This window comes from Anolis carolinensis, chromosome 2, assembly GCF_035594765.1.
Source record: "Anolis carolinensis isolate JA03-04 chromosome 2, rAnoCar3.1.pri, whole genome shotgun sequence".
In the NCBI taxonomy this organism is placed as follows: Eukaryota; Metazoa; Chordata; class Lepidosauria; order Squamata; family Dactyloidae; genus Anolis; species Anolis carolinensis.
In genome coordinates, this window is record NC_085842.1 from 155,803,894 (window position 1) to 155,826,616 (window position 22,723).

At 38.3% G+C, this 22,723-nt stretch overlaps 1 protein-coding gene across 1 annotated transcript; it reads right to left on the reverse strand.

The window, feature by feature from the left end:
• Positions 1-42: 42 nt before the first annotated feature.
• On the reverse strand, positions 43-22,510 carry LOC100560629 (keratin, type II cytoskeletal 4). The gene is made up of 9 exons (XM_062970872.1): positions 21,680-22,510; positions 14,311-14,525; positions 6,438-6,498; positions 5,608-5,703; positions 4,801-4,965; positions 3,984-4,109; positions 2,493-2,713; positions 1,618-1,652; positions 43-1,520 (listed from the first exon to the last, which is right to left on the reverse strand). The coding sequence occupies exons 1-9, from the start codon at positions 22,265-22,267 to the stop codon at positions 1,087-1,089; spliced, it is 1,941 nt and encodes a 646-aa protein (XP_062826942.1). The 5' UTR covers positions 22,268-22,510; the 3' UTR covers positions 43-1,086.
• Positions 22,511-22,723: the final 213 nt, after the last annotated feature.

Sequence of the window (22,723 nt, forward strand, 5' to 3'; positions counted from 1 at the left end):
ATTCTGTATGTTCAGCTATAAACACAATAAAGAGACAAAGGATACCTTAAAAACTAACAGGTTTATTGTAGTACTGTATGACTTTTTTATTGACAAGAGTTTATTATATCAGATACATGAAACAGACAATGAATTTGTTGGATAATTGAGCTGCTGCTCATTGTTAGCAATATGTAACACTTGAAAAGGGATGAAAGCTGCTTTAAAACATATGTGAACTTAAAAACAGAATTTACTATAAAACATTTTTAGGGCATGGGAGTTTTCAGAAACAACACTTCTTTTGTTCTTATGCTATTTGGGCTTTTATTTATTTTTATTTATTTATTTTGCTTTAGCTATAACTCAGAATCCCTTTCTCTTTTGTTAGAAAAAGTTTGTGGTGCTGTCCTTTTATAGTTAGGGACAAAATGAAGAAACAGAAATCCTGGAACAGACTATGCTACCTGTTTGCTGAAGAGTTGAGCAACTGTACAATGAAAAGCTGCCTTAGAGCCAATATCCTATTAATAGATAAAGCATAACATCTGAAAGTATTACAGAATCGTGAAGATACATTCTTCCATCTGCATTGTTATGTGGCTCAGTGTTCAACTGAATTGATCAGAGACAGCTAAAACCACATGCAGTCAGAATAGCATCTGCCAGTTCAATGTCTGTAAGTGAATACTCATTTCCATCAGTTATTAGGAAACCAGCAGTGCTTATACATCACAAAATCAGCCTTTAAGGGAGAAACCCTATATACAGCCTTCTTACTAAGTGGCTTTGTATGTGCAAAGAGCCGTTTCCCCCCCCCCCCCCCCAATTTAGCAGGGGAAAGAGTATTCAGTACACCATTCTCTAGCTTGAGTTTGAAATGGTACCAAGGTGCACAAACAAGTAAATCTTTCAGCTTAGAGAAGGCCATAGTGAACATTGTAATTGCATATGAAATATTTTAAACGATTTCATTGTTGAGGAAATATTGCATTTGGGAAAAATATTAGTATATATCTCTGAGTTGCATAATATGGAGTTTTGTAATTGTAGGACATTTTTGTTGTTTCTTAAAGTAAGAATGGCACACTTTTTTGAAACAGAACCTTAGCTGCTTATTCTGCTGAAAGTGCTTGTGGTTGGCAAGATCTTAATGCTTGAGCTGCTCCCTCCATAGCTGTATCCTCCACTAGCGATGTTTCCTGAACCACTCAGGCTGCCTCCACTGCTAAACCGGCTGATTTTTCCCCCTCCAGTATTGATGTGTCCACTGCCACCTCCTCCACCAAGGCTCAACCCGCTTCCTCCTCCTACACCATATCCCCCTCCCCCTCCACCAAGGCTCAACCCACTTCCCCCTCCTACACCATATCCGCCTCCCCCTCCACCAAGGCTCAACCCGCTTCCCCCTCCTACACCATATCCCCCTCCCCCTCCACCAAGGCTCATTCCACTTCCTCCTCCAATGCCGTATCCACTTCCTCCACTGTATCCGACTCCTCCACCACCACCACTGATGGTGCTGGAACTGCTGATCACAGCTGTAAGAATGGAAAAGTTGGGTGAGATATCTTTTCTTTCTCTCAAGCAACAAGTGAACTTTTCAAATTAGCTAAATAGTGAAAGTGTTATACTTACAGATGTTAACAGGGGTTGGGCATTCACCTGACATCCTATAATAGGGGAAAGAGAAACACCATGTTGAAATAAGAGCAATTCTTGACAGACCAGCCAGATATCTGTCTTTGTTATAGGAATTTATCTAACTGACAGAGAAAATGAGCTTCATCAGATATATCTGCCCCTCCAAGAACACAATTATTCTTCATATGCTATCTTAAATGCATGGAAAATGAAATTGAGAGGGAACCATGATAAAATGAGAATAAGGACTTCATCAAATTGATGAGGGACAGCAGGGTGATTTACCAGACTCCGTGGTGAATCCACAAGGCAGCAGAGCAATCCTGGTGTCCCACACCCAATCTTGCCCACAGCAATGCTTCCCAATCACAAAGCATCATAGTACACTTGCACCGCAGTTGATCTACGGTGCCCAACTGGAAGCGAGTATGCATTGTATGATGAGCGGAATGGGGCTCCAGCAATCAGCTGTGCTGCAAGCATCCTGTGATGCTTGTAGTCACCAGTGTGGTGAAGTCTTACGTGAAGCAAGCAACTAAAATTCTGTGGATCACATCAAACACAGAAACATACAATGTGCCTAGTAACTCCTACAATTTATGGTATTCCTTTCCAAGGGCATTTTTCCATCAGTTCTGGCCTTGAGAATCCATTTATTTTATGTTGCTTTTAACTGGCTGGCTGTTATTGCTGAAAGAACTCTCCACAATCCTAGCCAAACTTACAAGTCAGTTATGACTTAGTAATCTTTTGATCAGAATAAGAAGTCATATTTGAAATGTCACACACATGCTAACCAAAAAAGGAAAAAAAACTTTTGTACTTGTCTTGGTCTCTCAGATATGTCTGATTTCCTGGCCTGTACCTACCTGCTCTCCTCCCCCTCCAGCAGAGTCCTGTAAGTTGCAATCTCAACGTCCAAAGCCAGCTTCACATTCATCAGTTCCTGGTAGTCACGCAGTAGACGAGCCAGCTCATCCTTTGAGGATGTTAAGGCAGACTGCAGGTCAAGCAGCTTTTTCTGAGCATCTTTGAGGGCTATCTCTCCACGTTGTTCAGATTCTGCAATGGATGACTGCAGACCATTAACCTGAAACAGGAAAGGAGAAATGTCTCCTTTAGTTAATCTGGCATTTAAGAACAAGGCTTAGCTTCCTACTTCAATCTGTAAATACTATATCACAGGAAAGAGACACAGTCCTCAGCATGGTTAAAGCCCCAAGCAACTTTATGAGCTCTTCAAAATGAAAATAATTTGATGGCAGATGTTTCTTTCAAATATATTTTTCTTTCAAGGGACTTTCTGGGTAACATTCTTTGTTCATACTCAAAGATGAGAGTCAAAATGGTATGGTGGCTTGAGCATTGGACTAGGACAGTGGAAGACTAGAACAGGAATTCTCATTCATCCATGGAAAATGACTGGGTGATCTTGAGCAAGTCACTCTCTCTCAGCCAGAGAAAACAACAGGAAACCTTATCTGAAGAAATCTTTGCTGAGAAAATCCCTGCCAAAAAAATACTATAAATCAGAGTTAAAGCACATAACAACTCAAGTTTGGCCCTCTCAGTGGGTGGTTTACTGTAGATGTTCCAGACAGAGCTTAGAAACCTTAATTTTGAAGTATTCAATCTTTAGAATCCTTAGACAATATGGTCATTACTTATGTTTCTTGAGAGATTCTAGGAGTAAAAGCCTAAAAGAAAGTATTCTACACACTGATCTAAGACTAGATCCTGAGCAATCAGCCACTTTACTTTCATAGTGCCCTTGTGTTCTTATATTGCTGCTTTCATTGGTATTTGCATTGTCCCCTTGTTGCCAATGGTGCAATTGTCCTTTTTACGGAATTAGGAATGAGGCTAAAGGGGTGACTGTACTTTTATTGCTAGTAGTAGCACTTTCGTCATCCTGGAATTGACATAGTCTGGATGAAGTAGCTATGAAGTCAAACAAATACAAAGAAAAGACATGTCCAGTGCTTGGTTCTTCTGATATTCTGTTGACTGGCCAGCTTTATCCATACCACAGACTCTGCATTATATACTCCAGTTCCACATCCTAAATTCTTGGTTCCTGGGGAACCTTCAATATAACCACAGTTGTTGTAGTTGTTGTAGTAAGAACATTGCAGGTGTCTAGCCTACATCATCAGATTAAGAACTGGTTGCCCAGATATGCAGTACAAATGACTGAGAACTGTAGAGAATGAAATCATAGGAAAAATAAACGTAGAAAGGAGTCTTGGAAATCTCTCCTTCATAGGGACACCAAATGTTGAAGCCAACTTGAGCTAAACAACAATAGCCCTAGCATAGTTACACCCTAAGTGATAAGAAAACAAAATGCTGTATCTTACCGCTTTCTTCACTATTTCAATTTCTGCACGAAGTTTGTGGACAACCCGACTCATCTCCGCAATGTCATCTTTGGTGGTTTTCAGTTCATCACAGTGTTTTTGAGCTGTGGTTTGCAGTTCCTGATACTGCAGCAAAGCAAAGCAACAGTCAGTATATCTCCCCTAAATAACAAACTAAATTATTCAGAGAGAAGTATGGAGAGAGAAAGGAGGAGAGAAAGAGAGAGAGATCAAGGAATTGTTTGGTGTCAGGTTAGGTTCTTGTTAGCTTCAGATTATAGAGTGATAGAGAAGATGAAAAACAGACATTACAATCAAGCCAGAAAAGTATTCTGATATCTTTCACTTTGTATGACAAACTAGCTTTGCCCGGCCACGCGTTGCTGTGGCTTATGGGAATCCTTTGTTGGCCAGGTGGAATAGCAGTGAATAGCTTTGCAGTCTCAAAGCCTGGCCGTTTTCTGGAGTAGCTGGAGCTTTTTGTTGTATGAACGTAGAGGCATGGATGAGGGGTTGTGCTGCCAAGTTTAGTGTTGCTGGGATGTGTAGTTTTGTTGTTTTGTCCTAGGCCGAAATTTCATTACCCTTTTATATATATAGATTATCCATTTCATTTCCCAAAACATTTAGAGCAGAACTGCATTGTCTAAGACAAGAAAATGTATGCAGATGAAATTAAGGGACTGGGAGACAGTGAACTCATTTTTCAATGCCAATGTGAATTTCTAAATTGTGGAGGATTTCCATTTCAAATTTCAGGAGGCTTTTCTTTTAATGGCAATGAGATGTATTCACCAGTTGTTAAAGAGACTCTCACCTTGCTTTGATACCAAGTTTCTGCCTCAGCTCTGCTTCTGTTGGCAATATCTTCATATTGGGCTCTGACTTCAGCAATGATGCCATTGAGATCCAGATCTCGATTATTGTCCATTTGTAGAACAACGTTGGTATCTCTAACCTGGGATTGGACCTGAGATAATTCCTGTGGAAGTGATAATGATTTCAGCTATCAGTTTAGGATGGAAGGAGCCTTTTAGTGCTCATGTTAAATATGAATTTTGCTGTAGGTTCCTGGCGGCAATGATAATAACTTTGGGAATTACACATGGCCCACAGATCACACCTAATATTATTGGTCAACGGAGCCTCTGGTGGCTCAATGGGTTAAACCCTTGTGCCAGCAGGACTGCTGACTGACAGATTGTGGGTTCAAATCCAGGGAGCAGGGTGAGCTCCCATCTGTCAGCTTCAGCTTCCCATGTGGGGACATAAGAGAAGCCTCCCACAGGATGGTAAAACACCCGGGCGTCCCCTGGGCAATATCCTTGCAGACAGCCAATTCTCTCACACCAGAAGCAACTTGCAGTTTCTCAAGTCGCTCCTGACATAAAAAAATGAGTCAACCTTGGGAAAAGACAACCACCAGTTTATTGTACTAAAATACATACATTATAATATCTATATGGTGCCCACCATATATGCTAACATGCACATTGGTCACATATCAGATTATGTTATAATCAGCAGATCTGTTACCCACATTAAAAACCATGGATATTGGGTTTTGAAGATAGTACAGAAATGTGGAGTCAAACAGATAAATGAGGGATGAAAAACTCCTTACTGTCTCAAAGAGTGCTCTTAAGAACTGAATGTGTTGAGTCAAGGAATCAGCCTTGGATCCCAGATCTATCTTATGCATGTAGGAGCCATCCACATCCTGAGGAAGGAACATAAGATCACTATTCAGCAAAAGGTTGCTCTTACTATGGAGTAGAATATATCCACATTACAGTTCAGTGTAGACTGTACATTTTGATTATCGACAATGAACAAATTATAAAACTAAATGAAGTGGAAATGTCTTACAAGTGAATGCAAGAATCATGTCCTTTGTGTAAACAGGCTTGCAAATGTAATAAAATAAACAACATCCTAACAATCGAATTTTTAAAAACACTTTTATCTGGATATGAGAAACCTTCTAGATTTCAGAGGTGTAAAATTTGGTTTCACTCCTAACATATAAAAACAATGGCAAAAACTATCTTCTGTATGCTTGTTGCTGTGACAGTGAATGTTAGAAATAGAGGCTGTTGATATTTGTTGTTACTCTTGTACTGCATAGATACACATTTTTGGATCACAGTCCATGTGAAATAAGAGTAATCATTCCATCCTCAGTTTTTCTAAAATCATTTGCCAAAATCCACTGGACCCTGTTGGCAATGCTAAGCTTTTCACTCTCTCTTTCACTTTGATGCCAACACGTCATAGTCCTGGTAGCTGCCTGGCGAAGTTCTGAGCTATGTTTTCATTTTATTGGCAGCTTCTCAGAGCACGTTTTTGGGGTTCTGGGGCAATGCAGTGGAGACAGCGATCGACACCTCTGCTTCCACTGCATCTCTTCTCTAAGCAGAAGTCTAATAGAGGATACAGCTCAATGGCACTTACCTTTTTGAGCACCACAAAGTCATTTTCACAAGCTGTACGCTTATTAATTTCATCCTCGTACCTGTTAGAAGTATGACATTGTTACTCGTATGCTTGATTTCAGTTTTACATTCTACCAGGTGTTACCAAATGGAATTTTGAACCATCAGTGATTCAGACTCTATCTAACAATTTGGTATCATTGCACCCAAAACAACACTTTCTGCACAGGGGAAAGCATTTTTCGTATTGAAACCCTCACATGAATTTTGAGGAGAATAAATCCCAGGCTACAGCATTTTTTGCCTCAGAAATAGCATTTTCAGTACATAATAGTACTCAGCCCCCCCCCCCCCAAAACCTTCATTATTGACATATTTTATACTACTTAGTGCATATATCTTCATTATAAGCTTTTAGAAATCCTGCAAGTTTGGCAGAGGTTACTACTTCAAGACAATTTGCTATCTCTAGTTTCATGATTGATTTTATAGCACACTAGTTATGATCCAGAAAACACCACACACCATACACAAACAATAGCACAGAACAACAGATTTAAATTGCAGGGAAAGAGATTCCATCTAAACATTAGGAAGAATTTCGTCAGCAGAGGAATAGGCTGCCTTGGAGTCCAGTGGAGTCTTTGGCTTTTCTTTTTTTTTTAAAATGATTTTTTATTGAAATTTAGTACACTCAGTTGGGGACTAAAGGGAGAGAATGGGGTTGATATGGATGGGGAGGATATTGGGTGGGGAATGGGGGTCTCATCGGGGACGATGGAATGGATGGGGGGAAGGTTGTCAGGGAGGAAGGGAAGGGAAAGGAACTGGGAAAGGTTGTCTAACTAGGGAGGGGGGGGGGGTAGACTTCCACTCTTCTGTCTTCCTGTTCAGTCTGTTTATTCATCACCTTCTTAATTCTTCTTGTAGATACTTTTCAAAGTCTGACCAGTCCGTTTCCTTCATGGCGCGTCCGGTATTCTTTTTAACCATGTAGGTCAATTTATCCATATTCTTAATCTCTGTTACTTTTTCCAGCCACATTTCTTTAGTTGGGATAATTGTTCCTTTCCAATATCTCGCTATTACAAGTCTAGCTGCAGTTACTAAAAATGTGAAGATTTTCTCAGCATTGTTCCTATTTACCTTTATATCTTTCCTCTTGCTATCTGATATAGGGGATAGTCCTAATAGAAATATTTCTGGTTTACATTCAAATTTGGTTTTTAAAATTTTTCCACATTCCTCTCTAATTACTTTCCAATATTTTTTAATATTCTTACAGCCCCACCACATATGATGGTATGAGCCGACTTGTTCTTTGCATCTCCAGCATCTATTGTCTATATTCTGGAACATATAACCTATTTTTTTTGGTGTTAGATACCACCTATGTATTGTTTTTAGCCAATTTTCTTTAAGATCGGTTGCTAGGCAGTATTTAATTTTCTTATTCCAGATTGTTTCCCATTCGTCCATTAAAATCGGCCAACCTACATCCCTTGACCATTTTAGCATTGATTCTTTGACTACTTCAGATTCTGTTGCCCAATCTAATAATTTATTGTATAGTAGAGTTATGACTTTTTTTTTCCTTAAAAGTATGTTGTCCCAGAATCCATTACACAAATTGAACCCTACTTCTTTATCTTTTTTAAAACTCTCCTTTATCTGTAAATACTGATACCAAGATACGTTGTTATATCCTTTTTGAAGCTCCTTTAGTTCCTCAATTTGAGGTGTTTCTTCTGTTCTAAGGGGTTTCTTTAGGATTTCCCTATATGTCGGCCAGTTATTCCAACCAAGAAGTCTTCTCTGGTGTGCTTCTAAGGGTGAAAACCAGAGTGGGGTTTTCCCATAAAAATATCTCTTGTATTTTATCCATGTTTTGATTAAGGATGATCTAATGAAATGATTTCCGAAATTTTTTTCAGTTTTAAATTGGTCACACCATAAATAGCTGTGCCAGCCTTTTCTTAGGTCGTAACCTTCCAGTGTTAAGATTTTGATTTTTTCTAATTTTACCCAATCCATAATCCAGTCTAGCGTACAGGCTTCATGATATAATTTAAAATCTGGGAGGCCGAATCCACCTTTTGATTTTGGGGTGATCATTATTGCTAATTTGATTCTGGGTTTTTTGTTTTTCCATATGAATCTACTTATTTCCTTATTCCACCCATTAATTAGCTTCATATTTCTAATAATAGGTATATTCCGAAATAAATAAAGTAATTTGGGTAAAATGTTCGTTTTGACAGTCGCAATTCTTCCTAATAAAGACAGGTTTAAGTCCTTCCAGTTTTCTAAATCTTTTTTAATTTCTTTCCATTTTATACTATAATTTAGTTCCAACAGTTGGTTATTTTTGACTCCAATCCAAATTCCCAGATACTTAATTTTTTTTACTATTTCTAAGCCTGATATCCTCTTTATTTCTTCTTGATCTTTTAAAGAGATATTCTTTGTCATGATCACCGTTTTGTCCTTGTTTATACTCACTCTCGCTAGTTTGCCAAATTTTTCAATTTTTTCTAACCATTCTTTTAATTTAGATTTTGGGTTTTCTATTATACAAATTAAGTCGTCCGCAAATGCCCGTATTTTAATTTCTTGTTTGTCAATTTTAATGCCTTTTAAGTTTGGATCCTTCCTGATTGATCTTAGGAGTATCTCTATCGCCAAAATAAAAATCAGAGGGGATAACGGGCAGCCTTGCCTAGTGCCCTTTTTTATTTCAAATTCTTCTGTTGTTTCGCCATTGATCCTTAATTTTGCTTTTTGTTGATTATAAATCGATTGTATTCCATTTATGAATTGCATTCCGAAATCTTTTTAATAACAGTTTTACAAAATCCCAATTGAGTTTATCAAAGGCTTTCTCCGCATCAAGCGATAGAAAGCCGACCTCTTTTTGGCAATTCTGGTCGTAATATTCAATGGCATCTACAATGATTCTAACATTGTCTTTTGTACTACGATTTGGTAAGAACCCCGTCTGGTCTTCTTCAATCCATGTCTGTAGAAATTCTGTTAGTCTATTCGCTAATATTTTCGTAAAGATTTTATAATCTGTATTTAACAGGGAGATTGGACGGTAGTTTCTTACATCACTCGGGTCTTTCCCCTCCTTATGTATCATTATGATTTCAGCTTCCTTCCAGGTATCTGGTATGGTCTTATCAGTTAGGGCCAGGTTCATTATTTTTTTTAAATGTTGAAGGACTACGTCCTGCTCAATTTTATAGAAGCCTGCAATGAACCCATCCGGGCCTGGCGCTTTATTTGCATCTAGATCCTTTATTGCCTTTTTAATTTCGTCGATATCTATTACCTTATTTAAATTTAACCTCTGTTCATCTGTAATCTTTTGTAGTTTTTGTTGGCATAGATATTCTACTATGTCGTCTTGGCTAATTTGATCTTTGTCGTATAATTGTTTATAGTATTTTTTAAATTCTTCTCTTATCTCCTTATCAGTATTTATCTCTCTATCTTTTAATTTGATTTGTAATATTTGTTGCGCTTCCCTTTTTTTCCTAATTAATCTTGATAGCCATTTTCCCGGTTTGTTGGCATTTTCATATCCATACTGTTTTATCCATTTTATCTGATTTGCTAATTTGTCTAATTCCCAATTTTTCTTTTGGTTTTTTAACATACCTAATTGTTTTAAAATTTTCTCGTTTCCTGGGTTAGTTTTTAATTCCATCTCTTTTCTATCGATCTCTGTTTGTAGTTCTTTTAATCTTTGATATTTATATTTATTTTTTATTGCTTTTTGTTGGATGAAAAATCCTCTGGCCACCGCCTTATAGGAATCCCATATAATTTTAGGTGTTGTCTCCGGTATATCATTGAACTTAAAATATTCTTTGGTCATTTCTCTCAATTTAATAATATCTTGTTCCTTTTTAATCATATTATCATTTAGTCTCCATTTTTTAGTAGTACTCCTAACGTTTATTTCCATAATTAATGGGCTATGGTCTGACAAATCTCTAGATATGATCTTTAAATCATTAATTTTCGTAGCCAATATTTTTGATACCCAAATCATATCGATCCTAGACCAGGATTTATGCCTATTTGAAAAATGGGTGTAATCCTTCTGATTTGGGTTTCTAATTCTCCATATATCCTGCAAATCATATTCTTTTTTAAATACCATAAAATTTTGTGGGAGTGAGTTGTTTTCCTTTCTCTTTTGTACATTTGATTTGTCCAGCTTCTTATCTATTATACCATTAAAGTCTCCCATTAAGATCATATGGTCAAAGTTACTCTGGGTAATATACTGTCTCAGCAATTTCACGAACTTCCTTTTTGGGCCATTTGGTACATAAATATTGCATAATAATATTGTTTCAGAACCTGTGTTGATCTTTGTCGCTATTATTCTTCCTTCCTGATCTTTGAATGCCAATTCCGATTTAAATTTTTCATCTACATATATAACTACTCCCCTTTTTTTTTCCTGTCCAGGGAGAAGTATTCTTTTCCTAATTTTTTATTTATTAGATATTTATAATGCTTTTGGGAAATGTGGACTTCTTGCAAACCAATGATATTAAAGTTGTTATGTATTAAATAGTTAAACACTCTCTTTCTCTTATTGGGGACATTCAAACCGTTAATATTGTTTGAAAAAAGTTTTATTGGTTGTTTAAAATCACTCATTTAAAGGTTCTTCATCTTCCTCCTCCTCTTTATCCGATAGTCTGCTCGCTTCATCTTCTTTGGCTACCCGAGTCGACGTCGAAGTGGTGCAGTCTTCTTTTGGTGACTCAAATCTCCTTTTTTTTGAACTCTTAGGGTTTTTCTCCTTTCCAGCCGATTGTGGTGTTTGTATCTGGGCTAGGTCTTTTTTTAACTTTCTGTAAAACTCATCCGCTTTCTCTTCCGACGTAATCTAGGTCCTTTCGCCATTATATGTTAGCATGATGCCTTCATATTTCTCCCATCGAAATCTTATCTGCAATCGTTTCAGCTCGTCCGTGAGAAAAAAATATTTCCTCCTTCTGTTCAAGACTGACAAGGGAAATTCTCTGAGGATAACTACCTTTTTATTATTATATGTCATAGTCTTGGTTCTGTTGTTTTGCAGAACTTCGTTTCTAAAACTCTTTCTGACAAAGTGTACAATTACGTCTCTTGCTACTTTGTTCTTTCTTGCAAAGTTAGTGTTTATACGATAGACCTTATCAATTTGCAGATCTACTTCTTTCTCCTGGCAGTCCATTAGCCTTGCAATCAATTGTGATACTATAATTTTAATATTTTCTTTTTGTTCTTCATGAACATTACGGAGTCTGAGTTGATATTCTGACTCATTTGTTTCAATCCTTTCTTGCATCTTTTCCAACCTGCTGCTTCTCGCCTCTATCGATTCCACTTTCCTTTGCAGTTTGTTATTTATTTTCTCTGCCTTTGCGCTTTCTATTTTTAAATCTTGAATCTCGTCTGCATTTTTTTGGATTTCCTCCTTCAAGGAACCCAATTCCTCTCTCAATTCCCTTTTGAGTTCAGCCATTTCCTCCTGGAATTGTTTATGTTGAATATCCTGTTTAGTTGCGATTGCCTGAACTTCTTTTTGGATTATGTCTTGTTTCCCCGAGACACTCTGGATCTCTCTGAGAAGGTCTCGGAGATTAATTTCCTCCATCGCGGAGACTGAGTTTCTCCTTGCTGGAACTTTCAGGTCTCTCCAATCTTTATCTGCTCTTCCTTTCAAAGAAGTCATTGTATTAATAGTTTGAGTCTTTGGCTTTTCTACACTGCCATACAATCCAAACTTTCAAAACAGATAATCCGCATTATCTGCTTTGAACTGGATTATAAGAGTCTACACTGTCAAAGCAGATAATATGGATTTTATATGGCAGTGTAGATGGGGTCTACACTGTGGCCCAGTCATATGCATGTTACTGAACTGTATTTAATCAGACTTACTAATATCAAAGAGTAAAAATTCAGTTGTAGCAGCTCAAGCATCTGAAAAAAGGGTTAACCAGTTAATAACTCACAATGGCTTTTCTTAGATGTTTTTGCAGAAGGTGAGTCTAATATCTAGCTTCAAAAATAGCGAACTGTGTAATTTATTCAATTTACAATTCAAGTTAAAATTAGGAAATTAATATTTTCTAAGCTTAAATATTAACCAGAATGCATTTATACTTCAAAATTGGAAGTTTGTAAGACAGTTGACAAAAAGTACATACTTCCACAACATTTCGTACATTTGAAAAAAGTGAACACAAAAATGGATTCAACTAAAAGGCTATTTAAAAAAATATAAGCAGTATAAACAGTACACAAAAATGCTCACCTGAAAGTGTGTGGAAATATTTATGGGAAGAGGGAGAGGGATAGTAAATGAAAAATGCTTAAACTTACATGCAGACAGAAACAATTCTGTACAGTAAGCAGACTTCCTGCATAGAAAACAGCATTTTTGTATGGAAAATGACATTCCTGTTCAGAATAATTCTTATTCTACACAAAAAGTTGTGAGGGGGTTTTTTTTGTAAAAGAATAGTTCTCAAAATCAAATTGTCTTCAAATACTGCACAGTGAAGAAAACAATGATATTTTTTTTCCTAAAGGAACAAGATGTATGTCACTCTGTATCTCTGTTGTGAATAGACTCATTCTCTATCAAGTATATTTTAATGCATCCAACTTCCATGGTGATGGGACAGTGAATGCATTCTGGGTTTTATACTAAACTTTACAGAACCCTATCATCAAAATAAGCTCATCACCTTTTTTAAAAATGTAATAAAGGAATGGCTCCTTTAAAGTGTTGTTGAAGGCTTTCATGGCCAGAATCACAGGGTTATTGTGTGTTTTCCGGGCTGTATGGCCATGTTCCAGAAGTGGATCATGGACATACAGCCCGGAAAACATTCAATAACACAGCTCCATTAAAGTTCACACTCAAATCCAAAATAAGTTCACTGTAGCACTGACATGTTGATTACCAGTCATTCTTGTGGAGGAACTAAAGGTCTTCTACTTTGGTCATGGGTGGGAATGAAGTAGTATTTTAACATGGATGTGTAAATTGTAAACAACATTAGTGCCTATTCACTGAAGCAAGGCAAGACTCCATGGTGAACATTAAAAACTTTGAAAATGCCTGTGTGGGTAAACCTGTTCAATCAATTGGCTGTACCTCTTGATCAGTATTCAATAACTACCAAAACTGTGCAGGGACACCTCATCAAAACATTTCTGAAAGATGGACATCCAGCCTTTGCTTAAAAATCTCTAGAGAAGGAGACTCCACCACAGTGTATTCCTCTCTTGAACAGCATTCACAATCAGGAATAGTTAGGCAGAATCTTTCTTCCTGGAGTATCCTCTATCTGGGATTAACAAATAGGATTCTAGCATTAAAAAGCTATCTAAAGAGAAGAAAGAGATGGCTTTTTCAAAATAATCAAGGGAGGTTGCTGCAGACAGAACTGAATATCAGTTTGAAGGCTTAGAGATGGGTTAGCAGAAGGAGCTGATCTTCAACAAATGAAGTACAATGAGGGCAGGATTTATGCAGGGCATCAAAGAAATTGAGAATGTAAAAGTAAGTGCAGAAGACAGAGCCCAACATAGTGCAGACCAAACATCTAGAAGGAAAGGCAATAGCTTTGCAGAGATGCTCTGAACCAAGTGAAGAGAGGTGAAGTGGAAGATGGGAAACAAATGGGAAATTACAGTAAGTGGTAATGAGAACATCAACAAGTGGCAGTAAGAAAATAACAACAACCATGAAGATGTTTAAAAGTAGCATGAGAAAAACCGGCCAGAACAAGAAATAGCATCGCTTTGCCTTCTGTTGGGTGAAATCTGATGTCTCCCAGATACCATGCACATCTCTCCCTTTTACGTACTTGCTCTTGAAATCCTCAACCAGCTCTTGTGTGTTCTTCAGTTCTATGTCCAGGTGGTTCTTGTCATTGGTGAGGCTCTCAAACTGCCTTCGGAGAGTGTCAATGTAAGCTTCATAAAGTGGCTCCAGATTGTCTCTCAGAGCTGGAGTACCCTGCTGGTATAGCAAGTCCCACTTGGTCTCCAATACTTTGTTCTGTTGCTCAAGGAATCTCACCTGAAACATGATGAGGAGAGCAAAGAAAAGGAGGCATCTGTTTATCTTTCTTGAGCTTAGTTTGTGAGTTCAATACTCAGTGTGGAGAGAATGTGCTAAGTCACTGATCTCAGGTCAAGATATTCTCATAGTGTATGTTTCTATATGGTACAATCTTATGATAGGACTCTTATCATTATGGATAAATCTTTGGAAAAATTGGAAAAATTGGCCTCTTCTAAGGAAGTCATCACATTGTGGTCCAATTTACAAGCAATAGTGGGAGGATCCACCAGATAGCATGGTGAATCCATGGGTGCTTTCCACATCCCACGAGATAAAGTGTCACCACTCAGCTTACTTCTGTTCTTCTCAATGAGAACACAGGAAGCTTCCCATGTTCTCTGGGCAGCATCCTCCCGGGTTTCTATCCTCACCCCCAAGCCAAACACTGGGTTTTCCTTTGAGAGATGGCATCCAGCTCCCTTCCAACCATCAATCCCCCCCCCCAAAAAAAAACTTACCAGAGGGGCCTGCCAGCAGCGCAGGCCCATCTACAAAATACTCCTGATGTGTGAAAATGAGGTGTCAGGAGGTAAGGTGAAAAGGAATTTCCCTTCCTCCCACCTCCTGATGTCATTTTTGCACATCTGGTAAGGTTTTTGGGGAGAAAGTTTTTTTGGTAAGGTTTTTTGGGGAAAAGTCTGGTAAGTTTTTTGGGGGAAAATAGGGAGTTGGACCCCATTGTCCAGCTCCTTTGGGCTATAGAAACCTGAAGAACCAGGATGGCTGTGGGGTTTGACTTCAGAAGTAGTCCCAGGAGTCAATTCCCATAGGCCCAGCACTTGGAAGTACTTGGAAGCACTTGGAAGCCCAGCACTTAGTTTAAGGTCCAAATCTTTCAAGATGTTTTATTAATCCAGAGCAAACTGGGAAAACAGGATACATAAGAACTACCGTTTCTTGTTTATAGACCACAACTTTTCAATTCATGAAATTCCATCCAGGTTCTTGATACCATGTGGAAAGCCAAACAGTGGCTCTGTCCTACAATACATATCTATTAGTTGTCTCCAACTGAGAGCATGTGTCAACTCTACAAAAGCTTTGGACTTCACCTTATCATATGAAAACTTGGTGGTGGTTGGATATCTATGTGTGGGCTTTAAGTGCTCTGTGCTCATTCATCCATGATATGGATAAAAAAATCATTTCTTTCATTGATCCTTAAACATGGACATCTCTGAACAGGTGAGCCAAGGTTGTATTTTAAGCATAGCATTATTATTATTATTTTTAAAAAAGGAATGGATGCACGTCCACAATTTTGGATACAAACACAGAAAGTAATATCCAAGGACACTCTCACCTTGATGTTTAACAAGGTACAGAGTAGTGGCTAATACCACTGATTTTAGGAACAGTCCTCTCCCATAACTAACACAGAGGTCCACTGTTCAGTTTAGTGAGCAATAATCTGCTCTCTTCCACTAATTTAGGGAACTATGGAATTGTAGTTCACTGAGGCATCAACACTCTTTGACAGAGAAGGCTGAAGATCTTGTAAAACTACAACCCCCATGGTATTCAGCCATAGATGTTAGTCGTGTCAAAAAACATTAATTCTACAGAGGAGATACACTGGACAAGCCATTTGGTTCAATCCCCAGTCATAAAAATATATATAACTAAGCACTCCTAAGAGATGGCTATTCAACCTGGCCATCAAGAGTCTTAGAACTTCAAATTTTGGGAGCAGAAGTTAGAATAGTTATTCCCTTTAACTAGTGTGGAATCCAAGCAAGTAACTTTTCCAAGCTCTAGCAACTAAAGAATTGTCTGGCAACTAAACTGTACTCTTGTGCCAAGATTTAAAATCATTATCTCGTAAATTGTTACAACACCCCTTTAGGCCAAGTTGTTTATTACTATAATACTGGCTTTGCAGATGAAGGAGGTGAAGCCGTGAGAAAGAGAGTCCTTTGCCCAGGGCCACCCAGAATGCCTATGGCTGCATAACAATATGTGGTTCCCATGGTCTAAAGCCTGTATTCTGGAATAATTTGAAAATCTGATTATTTGAGGATTGAATATGTTTCTATTCCTGATAAATCTGCTAGTAAATGAACACCTGACTGAACACAGTCTAGCCACAGTCTAGCTACTAAAACATAACAGCTGCTCCCTCCTACTTCAGACAGCTTGTTATTAAGATCATGCCCGTTCCCAAAAGAAAGGCAAATAAAATTCATATTGTCTTAATGAGCCCTTTTCTCTACAAAAATATTATTATCTTTTGATTTCCCATATAAATAGGACTACACCTACATTCATTGTGAAAACCTTAAACAGATTTCCAAACACAAGTGCCTCTCTGCCTTAAAATTGTATTTTGTTTGTTTGAAAGCTACCTTAGCTATTTTTCAATAAAGCAAGATGCATATCGCTGAGATAAAGGTAATGCATATTCCATGGGGATTGTGGCTTTAAAAGGGCTCCTTTATTAAGGTTTTAATACTATAAAATTAGATATGTGTGTGTGTGTACATAAATATACACACACACACATGCATGTATATTTGTGTGTTGACCATCCCAAGTAATAAAACGATCAGGCATGGAATAGGATAAAATAGGGTAGCTTTATTGACTGTTGCCTATCTGTTTTTTTGTAATAATAAAATCACATGAGAGGAACAACTTGGGACCTCATCACATTAGATGAATTCCCTGTCTTATGACATTTCCTCAGTGCAGCCTGCACGGAGCCAGCCAGCTCTCATCCCATGGTGCACATCTACATCCAGTGGAGCTCCATGCTTATTGAGTAATCATGGTAGGAAGGGGAAACCTGAAAATGGGAGACTACTCTTGCTGAGGTAGAGAACCATGGGAACAGTGCGGGATCACACAAGAAAGCTATGCTTTCAGGTGTATGATGGATAAGCAGGTGGTGTGGTGATGTGGGGTGCTGGGTGACAGATTTGCCCTGCTGCCCCATGATTTGCCTCGCTGCCCTACAGGTCCCCCTACTATCCTCACATCAAGGACCTCAATGTGATGAGGCCATTGGTGTAAAAGCAGACCAGATCCCCCAGCTTTCTGGGGGCGGGGACACCATAGCCACTAAAAGGAATCTTTGAAACTCAGTGTTGCTTCCAGGTCCAGTTAATAAACTGGAAGGCTGGCCAGAGATTATAAGGATCCATATTTCACTTTTGTGTGGCTAAAGCACATTCCAATTTTTCTTAGGTGACAGTATGGTTTCTACAACGGTATACTGGAGTTTGAGGGTACCCATCATTTTTATGGTTAAAATAACTCCCTATGTTTATTAATGTTCTATGGTTATTTTAACACATTTGTTGAAAAGTCAATGAAGGAAATGGCCCTGAGAAATATATATTCATAGCATGGCATAAAAACCATATGAATATGAAAACCTAACGTCCACTTTTATCCATCATTCATTTCATTTCCAGCACACATGCACATACCTGACTCCAGCCACACATACATGTAGGTTTTTTTCCCCCTTTGTTGACAAAACAGTGGAGGGAACCACAATCCTGTGTAGGTCCATTCAGAAAAAATCTTACTGAGGTGAATGGCATTTATTTTCAGGTAAATCCTTCCCCACCTCCACATTCTGAACAATATCAGAGTTAGTCTATTCATCTTATTCTGCTCAGTATGAAACTGAATTGAATGATTTTTTTTCTGAGTGCATTAACACTGTAGAATGTATGCAGTCTGATACCACTTTAACTGCCATGGCTCAATGCTATGGAATCTTGAGATCTGTAGTTTGGTGAAACACCAGCACTCTTTGGCATTAAAGGCTCGTAAAACTGCAACTCCCAGGATGCCATAGCATTGAGCCATAACAGTTAAAATGTTGTATAACTGCATTCATTCTATAGTGTAGATGCATCCATAGCCACACTGAAGAGATCAAATACAGATATATTTGATTACTTTGTTATAGTGCTTAGTCAGGTACATGGAAGGCAACAAATAAGCCCTGAATTAGTGCCTGGCATAAAATTCTTATGTTTCAGTGACTGTATTTTTAAATGACTGCAATATATGATAAATGAAGTGCTTAGTTCAATGGATTAAAGGTTTTTTGCTCAGTTAAAATATTCATCCAATGAATGATGTAGCAGAATGTTTTGATTGTGTGTATCATTTAAATGACAGCACTGATCACAGATGTCCTTTCAGAAGAAGCATTCTTTCTTCTCTTAAGGTTGCACACAGGAAGGAAGGCATCTTTCAAGACAATATCTACTGTGGCATGTATATTTATCATTAAAACTTAAGCGTATTTTTAAAAAGCAACAACATTTTTATATTCTTGCTTTCACTTTTCTAAAAGTAATCAACTAAGAAAGCAATCCAGTAGCTGTCTTTGCAGAATTAAGATCCACTAACACAGGTAAGTGTTCTAGCTGGGGAGGCAAGCCTAGGGCACCAGGGCTGATTTTCAGGCAGAATTCCTCTTTATAGCTACACACAGACAACTGGCTGAAGAATTTTGAAGATAACAGCTGGTAAGGAGACCAGCTGAGAGATCATATTTCCAACCGATGTTTGGTTCTGCTGATGTAGAACCAAACACTTCCAACCAAACTATCTTTCTGAAGAGAAGGACCAAGGGGGACAACAACAAAAAAGCTAGTAAGGACAGTAGTTCTTTGAACATTTTTTGCTCGAAAATCCATCCCTCTCCTGTCAACTTTCCCTGCTCTAAATAAATATATTACCTGATAGAAGAATCAGACGTGATTTTTTTCCCTATTTTCCCCTCTCCAAGGCTATGTATATTATTCTTCCTGTTAGCCAATGAATCCTGCCTTCCTTAGGTAAAACTTCAGTACATGGCATCCTCTAGCAGCATCTCCTTTTAAAATGATTTATGGTGTTTGTACCATAAATATGCACATATGATGTAAATTAATCATACACAACTTGCGGCAATAGCTTTTCATAGGAAAGAAAGACTTTATACCTGGCATATAGAATTACAACCTATGGGGGGTTTTTTCTTAAATTGACATTCCTAATATGAACACTGTTTAATGTTAATTTTGCAGGTGAAGTGCAGAAGGTGAGAGATTTTATGTTACTCAAAAATGCAAAGAGCTATTTTAAGCTTGATAGATAAACACACACCTCCTCTATCACCAATACTTTTAGAACAGTGGTTCTCAACCTGGGGTCCCCAGATGTTTTTGGCCTTCAACTCCCAGAAGTCCTAACAGCTGGTAAACTGGCTGGGATTTCTGGGAGTTGTAGGCCAAAAACATCTAGGGACCCCAGGTTGAGACCCACTGCTTTAGAAGTTCCCTGGAATTTCAACAATTGGACTCATGAGAGCGTTTGCAAAAACAAGAAAGACTGTTGGAGAAGAGCAACTAACCACCATGATCACACAGTATTGCCAGTATTGCATTTTTCTTAGCAACCAGCCTCCTGAATTTAACCAACAAACACTTATCATTACAGCTATAAAAGTAATCCAAAGTGTAAGAATAACTCTAGCTCTTAAAATACACATTTAAAAAGCTACATCCGAAATGGTTTCAGTTTGAAAAACTCAAGTTCCAAATGGAACAGAAATTAAATGTTGTGAATTCATGATTACAGCAAGAATCATGAATTCACAACATTTAATTTCTGTTCCATTTGAAAGTAATTAGAAGCATCACCTGTTTAAAAACAGTTTGCATTGCCTTTACAAAAGGATTTTGTAAAGAACGATGACACAAAAAAGAAAAGGGAAGACAAGGGATGACTTTGCTACAGCTCTTATTTTACCCAGAAGGCTTAGCTCTTGTACAAATCTGCAGTTAATGCCTAGCAGGGCTATATATTCAGCTGCATCTCATAAACATCAGGGAGAGAAATCATATTTTTCAGGAGGAATTTTGGCTGCAAATTATTTGTTCTGGAGCAGAATAGCTATGTTCTTGCAGGTCAAATGCTTTGTGGCTTATCACCATATCCTTGTCTGTCAGGTATGGGGATTTATGTGGTCCTCCCGGTGTTGTAGGAATATAACTCCTATCATCTCTCACAATAACCTTGGCATCTGGGGGTTTAATTGTGAAGGATCACAATTTGACCAGTATTTTTAAAGTAGATAAATATGACTGTCTTGCTAGTTAGAGGTATGCCTGAGAAGTTACCTAGACAGTATTGCTTACTGTTCTGAAATAGAGTTACCATCTGCTTTCTCCTGATGGGCATCTCATCTTTAACCCCTGTATAACAGGGAAATACAAGCAATCTATTTCTTTGTGGAAATAACCTAATGGATTTGCCAGGTGGGAACCAGTGAGAATTTCACTTTACATACTGCTTGAAGAATTGACTAAAATCTGCAAATGTCATATCTAAAAAAGAGGATAGGTTTGAACATCCCAGTGTGAGAGAAAATGAAACTAACTAATATCCTTCTACCCACATGTGCCTGAACATGATGATAAGACATCACACTAAAACCTGAAACATCCAGATTGGTAACTTTAAAAGCTCACAGATCATTGGTAATTCCTTTAAACATAATCATACAGTTTAACCTTTTAACAAACCTCCCAAGGAATAGAATTATGGTATTGGAAAGCTACCAACATGTCATCTCCTCCAAACCATTGTCAACAGACAAAAGATCACGCCAATACTTTTAACATCCTAGACATTAGGGATGGGGAAAAATTCTGCAGGATTCAACTATCTTGAAAAAGCATCCTTGAGATTTGCTAAAAGAAAAAATGTACATCAGTGTTTCAAGACTCAGTACATTTGCCAGGCTGATAGGACATTTCAGAAAATAAATCATTGTCAAATATGTTGTCAAACGTGAATATACAATTGAAAAAATATGCAGAAGCATATCTTTGGCAATGGGAAAAATTCAAGCATTTGAAAACATGTGTATGAATTTCAGTGAAGGAACAAAAAAAAGTTTTGCAACCAATATAAACTAAGGATGAAAGAAAGTACAAGCAGTATTCAGATGACTGAAAATGTGAGATTTTTCTATCCATATTTTACATTGTTTTTTTAAAAAATACAACTATATGGAAATAACTTTTGCGCTCCTTTCCTGCTCTTTCTCCTCTTTCTTGTTCCTCCTCCAGACCAATATTTTCTCTATCCCATCTTACCTTGTCAATGAAAGTGGCAAATTTGTTGTTGAGGGTCTTGATCTGTTCTCGCTCCTGCGTTCGAACCCTCTGAATATCTGGATCAACCTCCACACGCAGCGGAGCCAGTAGATTCTTGTTAACAACAACATTATGGATCCGTCCTGGTGCTGGCAAGGGACCTGGGCCTGAAAGGCCATATCCTCCGCCACCAAAGCCTCCGGCAGGACCACCCTGTCCAACACCACTTCCAAGAGCAACACCACCTCCTAAGCATGCACCACCACCAAAGCCTACCCCACTTCCTAGACCCCCATAACCCGTGCTAAAACTGCTGAATCCTAGACCACTGCCCAGGTTTCTTCCACCAACACCTCCTGCAAAGTAACCTCCACTTCCTCCACCACCTGAAACTATGCCCATGGATATCTTCTTGCTTCCACCAAGGCTGTGAAGACTTCTGCTGCCAAAGCCACCAGAGGAAGCTCCCACTCCTCCAACTGGAACCAGGGAAGTTGAGCCATTGCCCACTCTGAAGCCACTGCCTGGAAAAGAATAGCCTCTTCTTCCACCTGTGGAAAAAGATCTGGAACTAAATTGCCGGCTCATTATGGCTCCTTGAGAAAAGTAAATAAGGATGGCAAAGTGGTGGAGCAAGAAGGGAAGAGTAGAGGTTGGAGGAGATTGAGAGTCCCCTGTGATGTGGGACTGGATGACGTCTCCTTATATGTGTTTGAGGTGCTGGGTTTGGTTGCATGAGAATGCAAAGATTAAGGCAGAATGTTTCATGAAGGGCTTGGCTTGCCTTCAAGCAATGAGTTCTCCAGTAACGGCTCAACCCCAGCAGCAAATGCGCAACACACCTATTACATTACTTTCATTTTGTCAAAGTTGCTGGCTTTGCAATCCTTCTTGTTTGCATCTCTTTAATGTTATCCACAACCAGGCTTACTTTTTCCAAATGGGGTTAATCCTAGATGCTTACAAGACAGGTGTAAGACTCTGGATAACATGATAACATGTTAACAACAGGTTAATATGAGGGGATATATTACTGAACCAATC